The following is an 18,322-nucleotide window of genomic DNA, read 5'->3' on the forward strand; positions in this document are numbered from 1 at the left end:
GCGGGGGCTCTCGGCTCGCTCCGCTGCCCCGCTGGGCCCTTTGGGCCATGGCTGTTGCAGAACCTGCTGTCGCTGTTGCAAGGGGGCGAAGGAGATCCCCGGGTCCGGCCTCCTCAGCAGTCCCGGGCTCCCCTTTGAATCCCCCACCCGCCTCTATGCGGGGGCGGTTCTAGAAGGGGCTTCTGGGCGCCCTCCGATGGGTTCCACCCCCACCCCCGCGAGCCGCCTCTCACCTCCCCGGGATCCCGACCCCAATCAACGGGCAAAGAGAGAGCCCGCCCGGAATCCCCCGGGATCTAGTCCCCTCTGCTGCCGGGCGAGGCCGCCCCGCCCTGCCCTGCCCGTCCAGCGCGCGGCGCACAATGCAAAAGTTAAAAAAAAAAGCAGGAGCCGCTCCCCGCTTCCCCTTCCCGGCCAGCCCGAGTGCAACTTTTCCTCCTCTCCCCGCGACGCCCGTCCACCCGCGGCGTGGATCGCAGCCTCCTCCTTCCCTCCGAAGCGTGCGTGGGGGGCTCCTGCTCATTGCAGCCCGGCCAACCCGCCAGGACGGGCTGGCTTTGCAAGCGCTTGTGCACTCGCCGTATTTTCCATGCATCTCCTGCTGCAGCAGGGCGAGAGCCAGAGCCAGAGCCAGAGCCAGAGCCAGGCGGCGCGGGGGAGGGGAGGGCAGGGGAGGGGTCGGCCCGCCCGGGTGCGCCCTCCTCCGCTCTTCTGCCTCGGTGTGTGCTTTGCAGGTGTGTCAGTTTTAATTCTGCCCAGTAGGTGGGACTTGGGCACTTTCGCACCGTTGTGTGTGTGTGTGTGTGTGTGTGTGTGTGTGCGCGCGTGCTGCCTCCCGCGAGCCTGACAAGTCTGCGCGAGCGCGAGCGACTGCCGCCGCCAGCCGCTGCAATCAACAAGGCAGCCCAGCCACTATGCATCTCAGCCCGCTACTGTAGGGGGATTACAGCTTCTCCGCGCCAGCTGCCGGCATGATTTCATCCGCGGGAGGATTTTTGCATCTGATCCTTTGAGTTTTTTTTTTCCTCCCTCTGCCTTTGTTTCCTTCCCCTTCTCCCCCCACCCCCCTTTCCTCCTCCTGGTTTGCAGAAGCGGCAGCCGGAGATGGATGTCTCGCTTTGCCCTACCAAGTGCAGTTTCTGGCGGGTATTTTTGCTCTGGAGCCTTTGGGGAGACTATCTGCTGTCCGTCCTGGCTTGCCCGGCTAATTGCCTTTGCACCAAGGTGGACATCCATTGCAAGGAGCCGGATGATGGGAACCTCTTCCCTCTCTTGGAAGGGCAGGATTCAGGCTCCAGCAATGGCAACACCAGCGTCAACATCACCGACATCTCCAGGAACATCACTTCCATGTGAGTCAGCCCCTGCCTCCGCCACAGCCCGAGACGCGGGGGTGGGCATGTGTGGGGGTGCGCGGGGGGTGGATTTCAGGTGGCCCGGGCATTGCTATGCATGGTCGCTTCCCTCCCTGGCTCGGAGCCCTTCGCTCCGCTTGCCGGGCGCCGGAGGCGGATCTGATTTATTTCTGCCCACGGAACTAGCAACAGTTTGGCTCCGGGTTTGAGTGGAAGCGAGTCGGTGGCTTACCCGGGCAGGACTACGGGCAGAGATCCTGTAACGCGAACTCTCCTTCCCCCCGCGTGCCTGAGCGGCGAGCTGCAAGGAACCACGCACAGCCCTTGCCTAGAGCCGAGGGGAGTGTGCGATCCCCACCCTAGCCAGTCCAGCCTCGGCCCTGGCGCTGGGAACCGGCCGTTCCTCCATGGTTAAGAGCAAGAAGTTGCCCCCGAGCGGGGAGTTGTGTGCTGGGGAATGTGGAGGAGGCAGGGATTTTGCTGGAGCACTCTGCCTTCGGGTAGCTGCTGCAAGCCACTCCAAGTTGCATTTATCCGTGTCTGGAGAGGCAGGTAGCAAAACCCATGTCAATTTCATCAGCCCCGGGTCCCCCTCCTCCCCCCTAGCCGCGTGTGTTTTAAAACCGCTCTCCACCCCACTCTGCGCTCTTCGGTGCAGGCTCGGGGAGGGGAACGCCAAGCAATTTCATTATTCTAATGCTAATTGAAATGTGGGCATTGAGGGGAACGTAGCGGCGAGAGCGAGTTGCCTGTGGGAGTCTGGCAGAAGTGAGGGGGGATGCTTTCTCCTGGCAGCACCCTTTGCAATGAGTAATTGACGGGTGTTTGTTTATTTTCCACCTCCATTGTGAGATGGCTTGTTTGAAGGGTGCTCTTTGGTGGCTCTGCTCCTGAGGCTGTGCTGTTTGGTCACAGTGCAATTGTAGCACCCACTCTGGAATAATTGGGATACCCTCCCTAGGAGTTTTGCTAGTCACCTTTGCTGGATGAAGATGACTGGGCTTACGCAGATCCCCCATTGCTGTTAACAGGTTTAATGTAATGAATGCCCAAGCGATTCTCTCCAGGTCCAGTTGTAATGCAAAGCTATGCTATGGTGGCTTTTGCTTTCCAACAAATCCGGTCTCCAGAAACTAAAGGAATCAGGGAAAGTAAATAGGAACCTAATGCGATGTTTGCCTTTCAAATGGTCCATATTTACCCTCTGCCCCTGTGCTGGAATATTGCTGTGGATGCTGAAGAGATGCAGATAACACCAGGAAACTAGGATAAACTTGTGTTCATTACTGTGTTTGTTGTGGGTGTTCTTTTCTCCGAATCTTTGCTGATAAACCCTGAGTATTAGGGACACTATAAAAGGAGAAAGAACTAAGAGTGTGGCTCAGAAGCAGCTTGTGTAGCTATTAGTATGTGTGCGTATGTGTGTATACGCACACATCTGAACTGCTGGAAGAGATACTATAACGGGAAACCTTTGTGTGTAGAAAATGTCTTTACTGTTTTGAAAATATTGATAAGTAGTCAATGCAAAATGTCGAGAACTAGTCAACAAAAACACCCAATCCAAGCAATCCCCCCAAACCTCTCAGCTCCAGTAGCAAAGGGGAAGGATGTTTTCAGAAAAGCATCTTTTTAGGACAGAAATACAGAAAAGGGGACTGGGTAAATCTGTGTGTGTTCCACCTAGAATAATATGTCTTCCCTTGCTCCCCACCTCCTGACATGGACTTCTGTAGCTAGGGGAGAAATGGTGGTAGCTGAATTGAGGCTAGTCCATAACTAGCACGATTGCAATTTAGGATTTTAGGCTGAATATGATGGAAGTCTCGACAGGGAGCTCTCTGAAATGGTGAAATGGTCTCGCCAGGGAAGAGATGAAAACGGGGGCATCCAAGATGCTTATAGCTGGCACTCGGAATCGTACTGGGAGGGAGCAACCTGGCAGGCAGAATTGGATGGCACCTAAGAAGTCGTTTCCTGCTCTGGGATTCCTTAGGGACCTGAGCGTGTGGCCTGAAGACGGGAGGGAAGAAACTTGTTTTTAGCAAGAATACTCTGCTCGTTCTGCCTTTGACACAAAGGGAGGCTAGGACAGGGCTGATTGGATCGGTTCCTGGGGAGAGGTGGTCAGAGATCATCCCTACCCTCCCTGTAGATTTTAAACATGGCCTATAATTCAGACTCCTCCTGGCCTTCCAGAATTGTATTGTTGCCAAGCAAGTGACGGTGCCCAGATGCTAGGGTGATGGGCATGTTCTAAATCCATCTAATAATGAATCTAGTGCCTTTCCCAAGGAGAAGAGTGTAATGCTCCCTCCTGCTGAATGCCAATTTTGTGCCGTCCTGCTTCAGACTGTTTCCAAGGGCAAACGCCTACAGGGGCTTTTATTTCATTAGCCAGAATGGCCTAGTAGGTTGCAGTTACCCAGTGGGCAGCAGGTTGGGCTGGGCGGGGGGTTGTTTACCTCGCTAACCCCTCTTGTTAGTGGTGTGTAAGAGAAGGCAAGGAGCCAGCTCACAGCTCCTGCCTTTCCTGTCCATCTCTGGGGGGGGGGGGGGGGGCGCGGGGGCTGTTCGGGCTGGGATGGCTGGTGGAGCTCTGATGCTTGCTGCTGGATCCTGTATCTCTGGGCCTGTTCTCCAGCCCGTGCTGCTTGACCTGTCACCCTGCGTATGGGAAGGCTGGTCTAGCTTGCAAGAGACTCCCCTGAAGGCATTCGGTAGGTGCAGCCATTGAAAAAACGAATGGGGAGGTATTGCCTCTGAAGATGCCTTTTCTCCAGAAAGGGAGCAGGGCCTCAAGTGGTGCCTTCCCCATGGTGCAAGGACAGGCCTGGCTGCTGGTAAAGCTGTGCTCATAAAGCCTCTGGGGTGGACTGAGCTGTGGAAATGCAAGGTCCTTGTCATCAGGGGAAGGCTTGGGAAAGGGGGAAGAGGCCAGACTTGGTTGGACAAGAACCCTAGGTGGTAAACACGCCTTTCACCTTCTACTTTAAAAATCTCGCAGCATTCCAAAGCCCTGAGGCCTTTATCTACAAGTCCCCACAAGAGAAGGTCCCACAGAAGGAATGGGTATCCCCATCTCCTGCCAGCATGGGCGGAGTCACTGGAACATCCTGGAGGCCATCCAGGCTGGAGCCCCTTGTGCCAGAGCTGTACAAGCAGATTGGAGACACAACACCTGCCTCCCAAGATCTGACAGATCATGCCATGGGATGGGCCAAGGAGGGGGAAAAGGGGTAACGTGGTACATGGTGAGCTCAGTTCTTAGCCAATCAGGGTAGAGATCACTGCTCGCCAGAGGCAGCCTAGGAGTATGTCTACACAGCAAGGTTATTCTGGAATAGTTTCTTCCAGAGTTGTTATTCCAAAATAAGCTATTCCAGAATAATGTGTCTACTCTAGAGGGCAGCCCCGGAATGAGCAAAACTTATTCTGAAATTGTGTGTCTGCCCCCACTAGGGCCTTTTTCAGATTCCAGGGGCTCAAACCCGAAATGCCACATTTACGCAGCAGAATTATTTCAGAAGAGGCTATTCCAGAGTAGCTTATTTCAAAATAGCCCTGTTTCCTATCTACACAGCCTCCAGTCTGAAATATCTATCAGCGCTGTTCCTTGTACAGTGAGGCGCATGTAATTCGAAAGGAGCCATCTGCTATTTCAAAATAGTGGTTGCGTCGTGTAGACTGTTGCAATGTTATTTCAAAACAACAGTGTCCTTGTTCTTTGGAGCTTGTTCGGGGCAGTCACTCTCCTTTCCCCTTCAGTGGCAGGGGAATTAGGAGCAGGGAGGGTCTGGCCCTGGCATCCCTTATCTGCTCCTGTGCCTTAGACGCTGCCAATGGTGAGAAGCTCTTTGCCACCTTCCTCTTTTCTGGGCCGTTCCTGAGCCCTGCTCACACAGGCGTTCCTCCCCCTATCTTGAAATCAGGCCAGAGGGCTCATTTAGCGCAGGCTCTGTCACAGCCCCGTCGTGGCTGGCGTTTGAACCGCATGCCATCTTACCACTGTCCGTGGGGGCGGGGGTAAGCATGCCGTGTCAGTGCCACGTAGCCAGGCCCTGTGTTGCTAGCAGCTGGTTGTGCAGGCAGCCATTTGGCTAGCGTTCAGCCACGACCACTCTCCCGTCAAACCTGTGATCCTGAACACCAGGCGCTTGCCGAAGTGCAGCCTCAGACTGGTAACCCGAGCTCCAGTGGGTCGCTCTGAGTTTGGCTGCATTGGTTATTGGAGCTGGTGTCACGTGAGCTGCTCTTTAAAAATTGTTTAGAAACTTGACAAAATCCTCCGTTAATTAATTTTCTGCTCTTGTTTCATCCCTTCACTCTTGTTCTCCTTCCATGGAGAGCTCCATGGTCACATTTCTTGATGAGATCTCCAGCCCTGCAGCTACTGGTGTAGGCTTCAGATGGGGTCCAGCTAGGGAGTGCAAGGCCCAGAGTGGGCAAGGAGGCATGGCCTTGTGAGATGGGCGTGTGCTCTCCCAGCTGCGCATTGCTCAAGCTGCAGTGCGCTGAGGGGTTCCTGGACCTGGTGGACTCTCCCATTCAGTGCTGGTAAAAGGGGGGCTTGCAGAGCGTTCTAAGAATCCAGGCCAGAAGGGGTTAACCGGGAAGCATTCCTTGCCCTGGCTTTAGCGTGGGGAGCGGGTGAGGATTGTGTGGCTGGCATGGGGCCCTCACACCCCGAGTGAGGCTGGCAGTGCCCTTGTGTTGCACAGCCAGGACTTTCACCCCGTCCCTGCTCGCTCTGCCAATGCATCGAGCTTTGTAACTTTGCTCCAGGGGCCGGGGTTCTGCCCAGAAGTCGGTTTAGCCTCTCCCTGCCCCGTGGGAACCGTGCACGCTTTTCCGTGAGCTGTAGCTATGTGAGGCCTGGGCTTCCTTTCCGGAGGCCAGGACGGGGGTGACTTCAGCCACCATCGTGGCTCCAGGAGGAACCCGTCGCCTGTCCCTGGTTTCGGAAAAGCCTTGCAAAGTTGTCGAGTCCTTTTGGGCTGGGCTCAGCATGGTCTGCTGTGGGTCTCGTGCCTCGGGGAGCCTTTGCCTGCACAGTGGGAGGGCCCCGGGGGAGCTGGGACTGGGCTAGCTAGCCTAGCTTGCAGGGAGCCACCTGCAAGGGGATTCAGTGCCCCGGGCGGGAGGTTCCGGGGGCCCACGTGCTTTATTTATTTCCTAGGGAAGTTAGTGTGGCTGTGGAGTGGCAGGAGGCCTCTGCTTCACCCTCAGGTCTGGGTGAGAGCAGAGGAGCTTTCCTCACTGCTGGAAGAGGGCCGTTCGGTCTCTGGGCTCGTTACATTCATGATCTGTCTGTGGACAGTGCTGGAGAGGGGCCCAGGTGTGATGTGGGCGCTTGGCCGCTGGGAGTGGGACCCAGCCCCACCAGCTCCTTTCAGGCAGTCCGTGGAGTAGCTGCGTATGTGCAGTCTGTGACCTCGTGGTGCGAGTGCCTCAGCTCACGGCCAGCGACCCAACTCTGCTGCCTTGTTAAGCTCTCCCTGGAGTTGGGTCACCGGTTAGCAGAGCCGACTCTTCCCAGGCGGGCAGGGCTAGCGGTAGGCCTTGGTGTTGATTTGCTCCCCTGTCGCTGCACTGGGGCCAGCTGGCTGGAGAGTCAGGGTGTTTCCTTTATGGTAGCATGGGAGGCACCCATGCTCCGGCACGGCATGCGTGGGGAAGATGGGATGGAGGAGTTTGCCATCTGGACCTCCCTACTTCTCAGCTGCTGCTCTGGTGCTGGAAAGATTCTGCTAAGAGGACTGTGCTGGGGTGTGGCATCACTTCGGGGCTCCCTGTCACAAGTTTCTAGGTGGGGCCCCTCCCCTCAGCCCAGAGATTGTCTCCCCAGGCCACAGGGCAGCTGGCAGTTGCTCCCTGCTCTGGCTGCTGGGGCAGAACAGTTTGACGTTACAAAGCACACCTAGGCATTGAGGTGGGATCTAAGAGACACCCATAACATTATCCAGCATGACTGGATAGCTGCCTACAGCAGAGGAAGCAGCGTTCACATCCTTAGAAAGACACAGGACTCTGTGCCACCTTGTTCTTGGGGGCCCACCGTGGAGAAGCCTGTGGCACCCTTAAACACAGGTGAGCCTCTTGTATTCCCCTGTGGGGTCACCTGCTATGCAGGAGTTTTGTCCTGGGGGAAGGAAGCATGTTCACAGCCCAGCAGGCCTTGCTGATTCTGTGAGAAATGTCAGAGGCGTAGCCACATTAGTCTGTATCCGCAAAAACAACGAAAAGTCCTGTGGGACCATATAAAGTAACAGATTTTTTGCAGCAAAGCGGGTCTTTGCCCACAAAAGCGTATGCTCCGAAAGATCTGTTAGCCTGTAAGGTGCCACAGGACTCCCTGTTGATTCTTGAGGTCACATCAGATCAAGAGGTCGAGTTCCACCTGAATGTGCGGAAATCTCTAATATGAGGGCCTTGGAGGAGTGGGCCTGCCGGATCAGTTCTCGGCCATCTCACAGCCCAGGGGAAGACTGGCTCTCTTGCCATGCCCAGTGAGATCTGCAAGCGTGGAGGCATGGGAGAGAAGAGAACCCTCGGTGTAGTAGGCTGATACAGCTGATGCATGGCTCTGATACACCCCTCTGCCTGGTGTATGGAGCGGTGAGGGACCTCTTCCACTGGCACCCCTCCTGCCTGACCTGACCTTGGGGCAGGGTGCAAGGAGAGTGGAGTTTCTGTTGGCCTAGAATGGTGGGCAGTGTTGCTGGTGAACCTTCCAGTGGAGTGTCTTGCTGGCCATAATGGGGTGCGCTTACTGGAGGACGCATACAAATCATCCCTCACTGAACTGCTGGGGCCTCTAGGCCTTTTCCCATGCCCCAGTGAGATCCAAACGGGCTACCTGGGCTGATGCCAGAGGAGGCTTAGGTGGCCTCTCTTGTGTCTAAGAAGCTCCTCTGTGTACATTCCCGCCGTGATGTGTCCAGGCAAAGCAACTCAGGAGGCTGCTGGTTGGACACATGACCACTTTTCTCCTCCGTGCCTTGGAATCTCAGCAGCGACCTTTAGGAGATGCATGTGTGTCTGTGGTGGTTATGAGAACTGGCAGAGGTCATGTATCACAGGGATAGGGGGACTGGAGAGAGAGAGAGAGAGTGTGTGTAGGGCCTGTGTCAACTTCTCCCCTCTGCAGCCCTTCTGTTACACCTCTGTCCTGTCCTGTCCTGCCCTGCCCCCTCGGCTGTCTCAGCCCTAGAGGCTCTCCTGAGCTGAGAGTGCAAATTGTGCCAGTTTATGGGATGGATTCCTAGGGGAGTCATTAGGATGATACATCCCACTCACTCTCACTTGTGCCATCAGCTGGATGATGATGTTAGGTCTCTAGAGGCCCTGTGCCCCTACGTTACCAGCACCTCAGGTCTCTCTGTTTCCCCAGGATGATCATCCCTATGGTTCTGGCTGCTACTGAGATCATTGCGAAGGTCTGTAATTCAGTCCATCGCTGTTTTGCACGGTGTTTGCTTGTGCAGAGTGCACGTCCAAACGTACGCTGCCAAGTGAGAGACTCTGACGGGAGAGGGAAATTCACATTCCAAGGTGCGAAGATGTTTTGGGTTGAGATGTGGAGCCAGATGGGGAGTCAGCGGCTGGAGAGAGGCAGGGAAGGCTGCACCCAGTGGCAGGTGCTGCTGAAGAGAAGGCCTCAGGTCTCTCCTAGAGCAGGGCAGGCATTGAGAGAGACACGGTCTGTGAGAGAGGCTGCAAACGGGTGAAGAAATGAAGGAAACTGAGCTGTTTGGATACTCCAGAGAGCCTGATGTGGGGGAGCTGAGCCCTTGAGTCTTCCAGCTTGGCCTGTCTCTGGCCTTCATTTCCTAGGGCTGCTTCCAAGCAGAGTGTCACCTGATGCCCTGCCGGACTGCTGTCTGCAGCCTCTTTATTATTGCTGCTGGGCATAGCGATGGGGATTGTTACAGGCCCTTTGTGCAGGTCCAAACCACTCTCCCAGCAGCTCTGCACGCTGCTGTTGTACTGGTTTAACTCTTTGCTTTGGGCTGGGATTTTCCTACTGAAGTAGTTAAGCTAGTCCCACCTCTAGTGTGGACACAGTCATAGCAACGAGAAGGTGCCTTATTCCCCTTCCTGTTCAGGAATAAGACGTCCTGGTTAAAGCCTGTGGCGCACTGTGCAGTAGCTGGGGTTGTGCTGCTTGAAGTACATTGGCAGGGAATTTGTTTGTGCAGCCGAACCCCTGAACTCCTATTCCTGCCCCTGTGCTGTGCTTGCCATTGGCTGCTGTCAGTGCCTACATGGTTACGTTTCTCAGGGCTGGTCTCAGCCTCCCAGCTTTGCTCATATAACTCTTCTCACGGTTTAGCCCTCCTGCACCTTCATGCCTGCCATGGTCTTTGGACCCGCCTGACCATCTGCAGTCAGCCTGGATATATACAGGGACATGGCTGGCTCACAGCGGCTTTTCCAGGGAAAGAGACCCAGCAAACACTGTGCCCAGAACACAGCCCAGGTGCCAGCTAGAGATTGGTTGTCAGGGGCTGCAGCTCTGCTGACTCCAATGGCGTTGCGTCTGTCTGCACCAGGCCTCCGTTGGGCCTGAGAAGCTGCGTCCCAGCCAGGCTTGAAGAGCATGGCAGGTTGTGTGCCTAGTACAGAGCTGTGGGTGGAGGCCCCCCAGCAGTTACTGGGCAGACTTGTTTCACAAAGCAGGTTCTGCCTGCACCGGGCAGCCCGGCTTCTTCAGCCACAACCTCTGAGCTGATGCCTCCATGCCTTGACTTCCGGTGCCTGGCTCCCTCCCGCCCAGACGCTGCTTCTCTGATCACAAGGCCACAACCCCAGCACCGCGTATTCTGGGACCTTTTCTCCAGCCCAACCAGCCTGCCCAGCGAGGCCCCACTGGTAGGCTGGAAAGCTGCTCCTGGAAGGCCAGGCTGTCTGCTGAGCAGAGCCTCGCTGAGCTTGTTTCTTCTGCAGGCAGGAGGTAATGAATGCAGGACATTATTGGGACTCTCAGTGGGGAGGGGATCGATGGGCTGCATGTAATATACGCCCCCCGCAGTTTTTGCTCTCTGCTGGAATGGAGATACAATGCAGCTCAGCACCCCTCATTACCAGGGCCACCTCCAGAGTAGTCTCAATTCCCCACAGGTCTGTGGGTGGCTGCAACCCATCAGCCTCCTCGGACAGCTGGGGAACGTGCTGAAGAAGTGGCAGAAGAGTACAGCCCTCCTTGGAAGCGGTGTGAGACAGGGTTGCAAGGAGCCGGACAGGCCATAGGAGGAGCTTGGACAGAGGAGCTGTTGTGAGCTGCTAGCCAGGCTGCAGGCAGAGGAAAGGGGTGGGCGAATTGAGAGAATCCCCCAGTGCAGGGAGCACTGCCCAGTTCTCAGTGGGATTGCTCCGCTTGCCCTCCTGCGCGAGCACAGGGCTTGTAGTGCGCTGCGGGGTGGTTGTCCTGAAGACAATGGGTGGTTTTTTTGTAGGAGTTTTTCCACTGCAGTGAAATCCCCGGTTTCGAAGGCTTGTGCGGTACAAAGTCGCGCTAACCCACAAGCAGCTCATCCGAAGCCAGGGCAGCCTGTAGTGAGCCAAGCCCTGCCTCGCTCCAGTGCAGTGCCTCTGTGCTGGAGCTTGCATGGGTGGAAGTGCAGGACAAAGCCCCTAACGTAGACAAGTCTGAGTCTTCTTGTTCTTCCCACCAGCCCGCCGGTGTCTCAGCTGGCCAGAGAACCGATGAGTACCCAACTCTGGCTTTTCCACGGGTTGAAACCTCCCCAACCATCACATCAGGGACCCCTTTTGGGCAGCCCACCTGCTTAGCTGTGCTTCAGCTTCTGGGGTTCTCAGAATGGCCGGTAGACCCACAGCCCACGAGCCATTGGTGCCATTAGTGGCCAGAGTGGAGGCTCCATGGGAACGCCTATGCCACTCCCTGTTGGTGGGCGGCGGCTGGGTTTGGCTCTCCCCATTCACTGAACAAGTTGCAGGATGTTTCCAAGGCTGCTGGGGCCAGAGCTCCAATGCCAAGCCCAGTGTCTTCCTGACCCCAGTATCTGACCTGGTGATGCTCTGCAACCTGGAGTTTAACAGGGCTTGTCATTTACCTCTTTCTGCTGAAATGACAGCAGCTCTTTGGTGGCCCTTCGCCTCAGGAACATGCTGCTGCAGAGAGTTCCCTGGGTTCGTTTCATGTTCTCAAAAAGTGTCCCCCTCCGTCTAGGGGAGCTTAAATTGCTCCTTCCATTGGGCGTCCCTTGGACTGGCCGATGCCAAGTTTCACTTGCCTGGTAGCTGGTTAAGCTTGGTGCCTCCCCCTCCTCGACTCACCTAAACAATGTTGTGCCATCAGCAGCTCGACTCGCCCTCTGTGCCAGTCACTGCTAAGTAAGCTGACCAGCCACCTGCCCTGGCAAGTGCCTGGGGCGGCCCCTTACTGCCTGCTCTGTGAACTGCCCAGGTGTTCTTTCCCTGTGCACCCTGTCTCTCTGAGCCAGTCTCTGACCCCGAGCCCTCTGTGCTCACTTCTGTCCCTCCTTCCCGGAGGCCAAGGACACAATAACCCCTCCAAGGCTCCCGTATTCCCAGTGCCACTCCAGAGCTCTTCATTGCTGGGGCCTAGCTGCTAGCCCCATGCCCTGGCCTTGCTATCGCCCAGCCTGACCCTGGCTCCATTGCTGGTTCCTGTCTCCCTGTGGCTGGCCAGTCAGAAACCTGCCTGGGGTGCGTTCCCATAGACCTGCCTCTTGGCAGCTGCTCCCAGCCTGGAAGGAGTCAGGCTCTTCAGCACTGGGCATGTGTGCCTGAGAGGCAGGCTGGCTCAGGCCTTGCTCCAGCCCAGAGTGCTGACAATCTCGCTGCACCCATCTCCTAGCACTCGGCTTTCCTTGTCCATGTCCTGGAAGGTGCTCGATGTGGAGTGCCGAGAGCCTCCTGTGAGCGACTTTACTCCAGCCAAATCCCCGAGCCCCTCCCGTTCTCATCCCAGCCTGACATCCAAGAATGTGTGCTCGGGAGCGCCCAGTCCATGGGGGCACTGCAGCCTTGTGGTAGCTCTCAGGACACCCCCCGATAGCAAACGGCTCCCCGGCTCCTTCTCCTTCCCTTAGCTGGATAGCTTTGCCATTTCAAAGTGCAGTTCAGCCACTGGAGGGCAGCACGCTGCATGAGACTGCCCGTCAGTGTTCTGGAGCTGCAGAACGCACGTTGGGTTGTGGTGTGGGGAGGGATGGCAACAATAGGGACAGGGCAGGACTCCCTCCCACCCTCTGAGTCCTGCCCTGGGCAGTAGGGAGGCTGTTACCCAGCCAGGTGGAGAGCGCAGGTTGATTGATGTGCCCGGGTGCAAGATACTCTGTGCAGCCAGCCCCTCTGTAGCGGTCAGGGCTGGAGTCTCCTCTCGTTCACCTGAGCCTGGTTCTGGAGGGCTGGCTGCTTAGGCCTCTGCAGCTCTGGGCTCTTTTCATGAGCAAAAACTGCTCGGAAAGTAATGTCCAGTCCCAGACACGAGGCAGACGTGGGCCTGTGTCACAAGCTGCTGTGGGAGCCTACTTTGGCGGGCTCCCAGGTCTCTTTTTCTGAGCTCTCGGCTTCTCAGCTCCACAGCCTCCCTGCAGAGGCAGCCAGGTGCTGCAGCAGCATCATGAGCTGTATGTCCTCAGGGAATTCACATCTTCTCACCCATAGTGTTCCCTTGGTTGGTAGTGGATCCCGGGCCTGGGACAGAGCTGGTAGACAGTGAAACACCCCAGGAGGTGTGAGGTGGGACTGGGGACCCAAAAAGAGGATTTGAAGTCCACATTAAATACAGTCGAAGGTGGCATTGTGCTTTACTGTCATCTTTTGTCAATACTAGTATTATGTAGCTAGGGCCCCACCAAAGTCATGGCTGTGAAAAATGCATCATGGACCATGAAATCTGGTCTCCCTTGTGAAATCTGTTTACTTTAGCGGGATTGTGATACTGCCAGGCTTGCCTTGGCATTGCCTTCAGAGCTGGGCCCTGGAGAGCAGCTACTGCTGGATGGACGCCCAGCTCTGAAGGCAGCACTGCCACCATTCACTGTGCAGAAATAAGGGTGGCAATCCTGTGACTCTCCTACATTAACCTTGCAAGCTCCCCCCACAGCCTGTTTTTGGGTTGGGACCCTCCCACAGTTAAACCACCAGGAAATTTCAGGTATAAATATGGGAAATGGTGAAATTTAAGATTTTAAAAATCCTATTATTGTGAAATTTACCAAAACAGCCTGTGAATTCGGCAGGGCCCTAGATGCATCACTGCACAAATGAGGTATCGTTATCCCTAATTTGCAGATGGGGAAGTTGTGAGGCCCAGAACAGGGCAGTGACTCACTCAAGGTCACCCAGCAGGCCAGTTGCAGAACCAGGACACGAGCCCAGATCTTGTGAGTCCCAATCAAGCGTTCGCTCCACCAGGCTGCAGTGTTTCAGCTGTAGCATTAGTTTTAAACCTGTGGAGTGTGGACCTCTCCACCCCCCACCGGTTGTTAGGAATGTGAGGTGTGGTGTGGGAAGACAGCCAGCCTGGCTTCCAGGACAGGGCAGGGCAGCAGAGGGGTGCGTACGCAGGGAGACCGTAGTGTTTGGGGCTTGGGGAGCAGGAGTGGATCCTGGCCCTACCCCACTCTGGCAGCAGCCCACTGCCCTTCTCTGTTCCCCTCCCTGACCACTGGGCACTCCTGTGTCCTCTCCCCAGCCCCAGCACTTTCTAACCCTCCAGAGCCTGTGAGAGGCTCCGGGCTGGGGGAAGGGAGGGCAAAGATCTCTGGTCCTTGCCATGCTGCCATGGGCTGTCGGGGGTGGAACCAGCTTGGTCCAGCCCCTGCCGACTCTCTTCTGCCCTGCACGGGTGGGGCCTGGGGAGGACGACTGTATTTTGGCTCCCCTGGAGAAGGGGGGATGCAGCCGAAAATGTGGGGAACTTCTGTTCTCTCGATCCGTAGCTGAGGTGTTTGTGTGATCAGCCACGCTGTGGAGCGGCAGGGACGGAGACGTACTCCACGCCAGCTACAGAGGGAATATTGGGAGATGCCCTCGAGCTCCCTGAGGTGGAATCTGGCTGGTGCTTTAGGGTTCATGACCAAGCGCCATGGGCACATGTAGGCAGGATCTGACCCAAAACAGGCCTCCTCCAGCAGCCCCAGCTGAGGCCTGGGGCTTGTTACCGACTTAGAAATGAGAGTGCCCCCTGCTGAGTCTGTCTTACCCTTGCTTGGCGTGTGAGGTCACTGGGTCAGCCCTGGCACAGGAGAGCACCCCCTAGCCCATGCCAGGGGAGTGCAGTCAGCCCTGGCACAGGAGAGCGCCCCCTAGCCCATGCCAGGGGAGTGCAGTCAGCCCTGGCACAGGAGAGCGCCCCCTAGCCCATGCCAGGGGAGTGCAGTCAGTAGCGGCACAGGAGAGCGCCCCCTAGCCCATGCCAGGGGAGTGCAGTCAGCCCTGGCACAGGAGAGCGCCCCCTAGCCCATGCCAGGGGAGTGCAGTCAGTAGCGGCACAGGAGACGCCCCCTAGCCCATGCCAGGGGAGTGCAGTCACCACTGGCACAGGAGAGGGCCCTGGCTGACACCCACAGCAGTTCTGACAGCCCTTTGGTTTCTCTGGGAGGGCCCTCATTAGAGCACTGAGCAGCCCAGCACCGATGAGCTGCCCGGCTGAGGTGCCATGCCTGCAGTGGGGCGAAGAAGGGGAGCTGTCTCAGCAGCAGGGTAGCTGGAGGAGTGGTTACTCAGAAGCAGTTTTGTGCGTTCGCAGGGGAAACGTTGTACCTAACAGTTTGAATACCCGATCGTTGCAGCACCCTGCTACCTTGCTAAGGGGCATACGGCTGAGGGTTAGGGCCCCATTTAGTTTACAGTGGCATGGGAGAAGGCTCTATCTATTCTGTTATACTCAAGTTGAGGTTAGCTACATCCTCATGCTTACAGCCATCTCTGTGGGGTGGCTTTAGATCTCTTATTGATCAGTGCCTTTGAAACTGCTGGACTAGGTCAGGCCACCCTGCTCCGATTAGCTCTTTGCTGAGTGTACTAGCCCGGTGCTGGATGACGGGGCATGGGTGGTGGGATGCTGAGTGCAGGGGGCTGAAGAAACTGCTGGATCTCCAAGGCGGAAAGGGCGGAGAGGAGACGGGAGAAGGAAGAGGGTGTGAGAGAAGCTGAGTCACAGGGAACGGGTGCCATGTCCCTTTTCACTACAGCAGTCCCATGAGCACATTTACTGCCTCCCTAGGCCCCTTGCCAACCACTAGCATCTCTTCCGGGGGCGGGGGTGGGGGGAAGGAGTCCCAGTTATTTTCCTGCCTGGATAATGCAGTTTGGGTGCATTTATAGTGGAGTGATTTTGCCACCTGGTGGCCAGTTCTTGTAAGAGCAGCTGAGTTGTCACTAGTGGTTGGGAAGCGTGTGTGGCGGGGGGAGAGGAGAGAGAGTTAGAAGACGCCTTCCAGTGTTGGGATGCTGTTCTGAAGTTTGGGACCCACGTCTCAGCCCCCTTGAAGAAAAAGGGGGAGAATCTTGCTGCAACTCAGAGTATCAGAAAGCCGCGGTTGAAAGTTCAGTGGAAATACTGTATTGGACTGGGGCCTTCTGCGTGAGGCTGCACGCTGTAACGCAGCCGCCCCTGCTGACGCTGCAAAGGTGGGACGTGGAAGTGACCATGCTGGTTCCATTGCCCCACGCTCAGGTAATATGCCGACCGAAAACATGCCGCATTGATGGCACTGTGGAAATGAGCCCTGCAGTTGTTAGGAGCCCAGGCCAGGAAGCCTGGGGATTTCTTTTTAAGTATGATTCTGATTTCAGTTGTGCTCTTTTAGCTCCTTCCAGGCCATGCCTATGTGCCTCCTGAGCCTCCTTTTTAAAAGCTGCAGTGCGGAGTGGTGGGAGGTACTTTAATGTTCAGGAGGACACTGGCCTGGAGGTCGAGGGGCCCTTAGCTAGGGCACTTCACTGCATGCACCTCTCATGGCGCTTAGCTAATATGCAATAAAACTCTCATCAGTGGCTCTCCAAAATGTGTCTGGCTTTGCAGGGAGCATGGCCAGCCCAGCCTGTCCCATGCAACAGAAACTAACCATCTCCTCCCCTCCCCATCTCCTAGCCCAATCCCTTCCCATCTCAGTTGCTGGCCCCCCACTGCTCCTGCCGTTCCCTGCTGGGGCACGGCTAGCCTTTGCTTACATGGGAAAGGCACAGCAGGAAAGAATTTGCTATGTAGCTTCTTTTCTTATGCGGCTGCAGCTGGTTTTCACCAGCCGCCAGCAGGAGCTGCGTAGGCCACAAGTTGGGAAACTGTATTAACTTCTCTGCGGCTTATGCACCCTTCTCCCCTCAGTGCAGAGCCTGCCCAAATGTAGAGAAGAAACATCTCTAGTTATGAAGGTCCCAGGGGCCTAGGGGAGGCTTCTCAGGGAAGCAGTTCTAGTGAGCAGGGGCTCCAAGTGGCTTGGTTACCATTGCTCCTTGGCAGGCTGTCTGGCAGCTGTCCATTCAGGGGAGGAATGCTCTGTGCCAGGTTGTTGCTGTGACAGCTGCATGTTTGAGAAGTTAAGGGCAAACCCGCCCTGGCCAGCCTCCCCTTCCCAGGGCAGCCTGTGCAGCCTGCTCGGAGCCTCCTCCAGACAAACTGCTTTCTGAGCGCCTGGTTTGCACCTAACGAAGCTTTGAGAATTAATTGATAGATGGCGCCAGTGCCGGGGTTTGTTAAAGTGACTGTGAATGTCTAACTGCATCTGTCCACTGTCTGATGGAACTGCTTGGCGGGGCGGGGCCTGTTCCTAAGACACACCAGAGAAATGCCAGACTCCTTCCCCTTGCTCAGCAGCAGCAAATCCTAGCAGCAGCCAGGGCAGGAGCAGTCGGTGCAGGGAATAGCTGCTCAAGGAGTCCTTAGCCGTGCTGCTTACTGATGGGCACCTCAGGCCTGACCTGCAGCCCTCCCCATGTTCCCTGCTGTCCCAGGCCGGGGTCTCCCACTGCTCTGTCAGTATCCTCAGTTGCTGCTTCCTTCCCTACTGCTCCCATCTTGGGCCCCCGGACCAGAAACTTCCAGTGCTGCCTATTTTATTTTTGTATGGAAATATGTTCCCAGGGACCTAGTCCTTGACCTCAAAACTTGTTGCCATAACAACCTGGTGGACCTTTGATCCTAGGTCTATGGGCTGTGTGGGGGGGCTGACAGTCTCTCTCCATTTTTCATGTTTGAGCTGTGCAGGGTGTGGGGAGCCCCACAATGTTCACAGCAGGGCGGGGAGCTGAGAACAAGAGGAATGTCGGCCAAACATGAGGGGGCTTGGATTCCTTGGCAGCAGCTGGGAGTGGGGATTTGGGGTCTGTGAGTGAAGTTCCTCCCCAGGTTTTTGGCTGCTGGGTCCTTCCATGCTGGCTTGCACCTCCTCTGTGCCCTCCAGTCACTGCTAGTTTGTGGGCCCTGATCCTGATACTGCCCCTTGCTCACCCTGGCTTGCCAGTCCTCCCATCAGCAAGGATCCTTTGCTGCCAGCTGGGTTTCCCTTCTCCCTCCCTGCAGCTCCTCTGTGACTTCGGGGCTTTGGCACGCTCCGAGCTTCATGTCCAGGTGCTGGGAGGCTGAGGTGCAGTTACCTTTGCTCTCATTGGGAAGGGGGATCTCAGGCAAATCACTTTGCTCAGCATGCTGCTGCCAGGTGACCTGCATGAGGTCAGCACCATCCCTGTGCTATTGTATTAGGTAGGGTTGGCCTTGAACAGATTCCAGATGGCTCTGTCTCTGCTGGGCTGCCTCTGTGGAAGTCTAATGCTTAGGGTCTGTCTGCACTAGAGCTGGGGTTGTGAGGAGAGAAACCTGCGCTCGCTCTGCTGGAGTTAGTGTGCTAAAAATAAAGCATCTCTGCAAGCTGCCCTGAATATGATCCCATCTGAGATATGCATGGAGCGGCCCCAGCCAGCTCCCCCCACTGCTGCAGTAACACTTCTATGTCTGGCACGTCTCTCTC

General features: G+C 56.2%; 1 protein-coding gene across 2 annotated transcripts in view; it reads left to right on the forward strand.

Annotated features, from left to right (window-relative positions):
* The first annotated feature begins 1,104 nt into the window (after positions 1-1,104).
* NTRK3 (neurotrophic receptor tyrosine kinase 3) overlaps positions 1,105-18,322 on the forward strand; it is a 346,470-nt gene continuing 329,252 nt past the window's right edge. For both annotated transcript variants that reach the window (XM_075006317.1, XM_075006318.1), the window contains exon 1: positions 1,105-1,352. In XM_075006317.1, the coding sequence (XP_074862418.1) occupies positions 1,105-1,352 (248 nt within the window). The remainder of the gene's footprint in view (positions 1,353-18,322) is intronic.

This window comes from Carettochelys insculpta, chromosome 12 (assembly GCF_033958435.1).
Source record: "Carettochelys insculpta isolate YL-2023 chromosome 12, ASM3395843v1, whole genome shotgun sequence".
Taxonomy (NCBI): Eukaryota; Metazoa; Chordata; order Testudines; family Carettochelyidae; genus Carettochelys; species Carettochelys insculpta.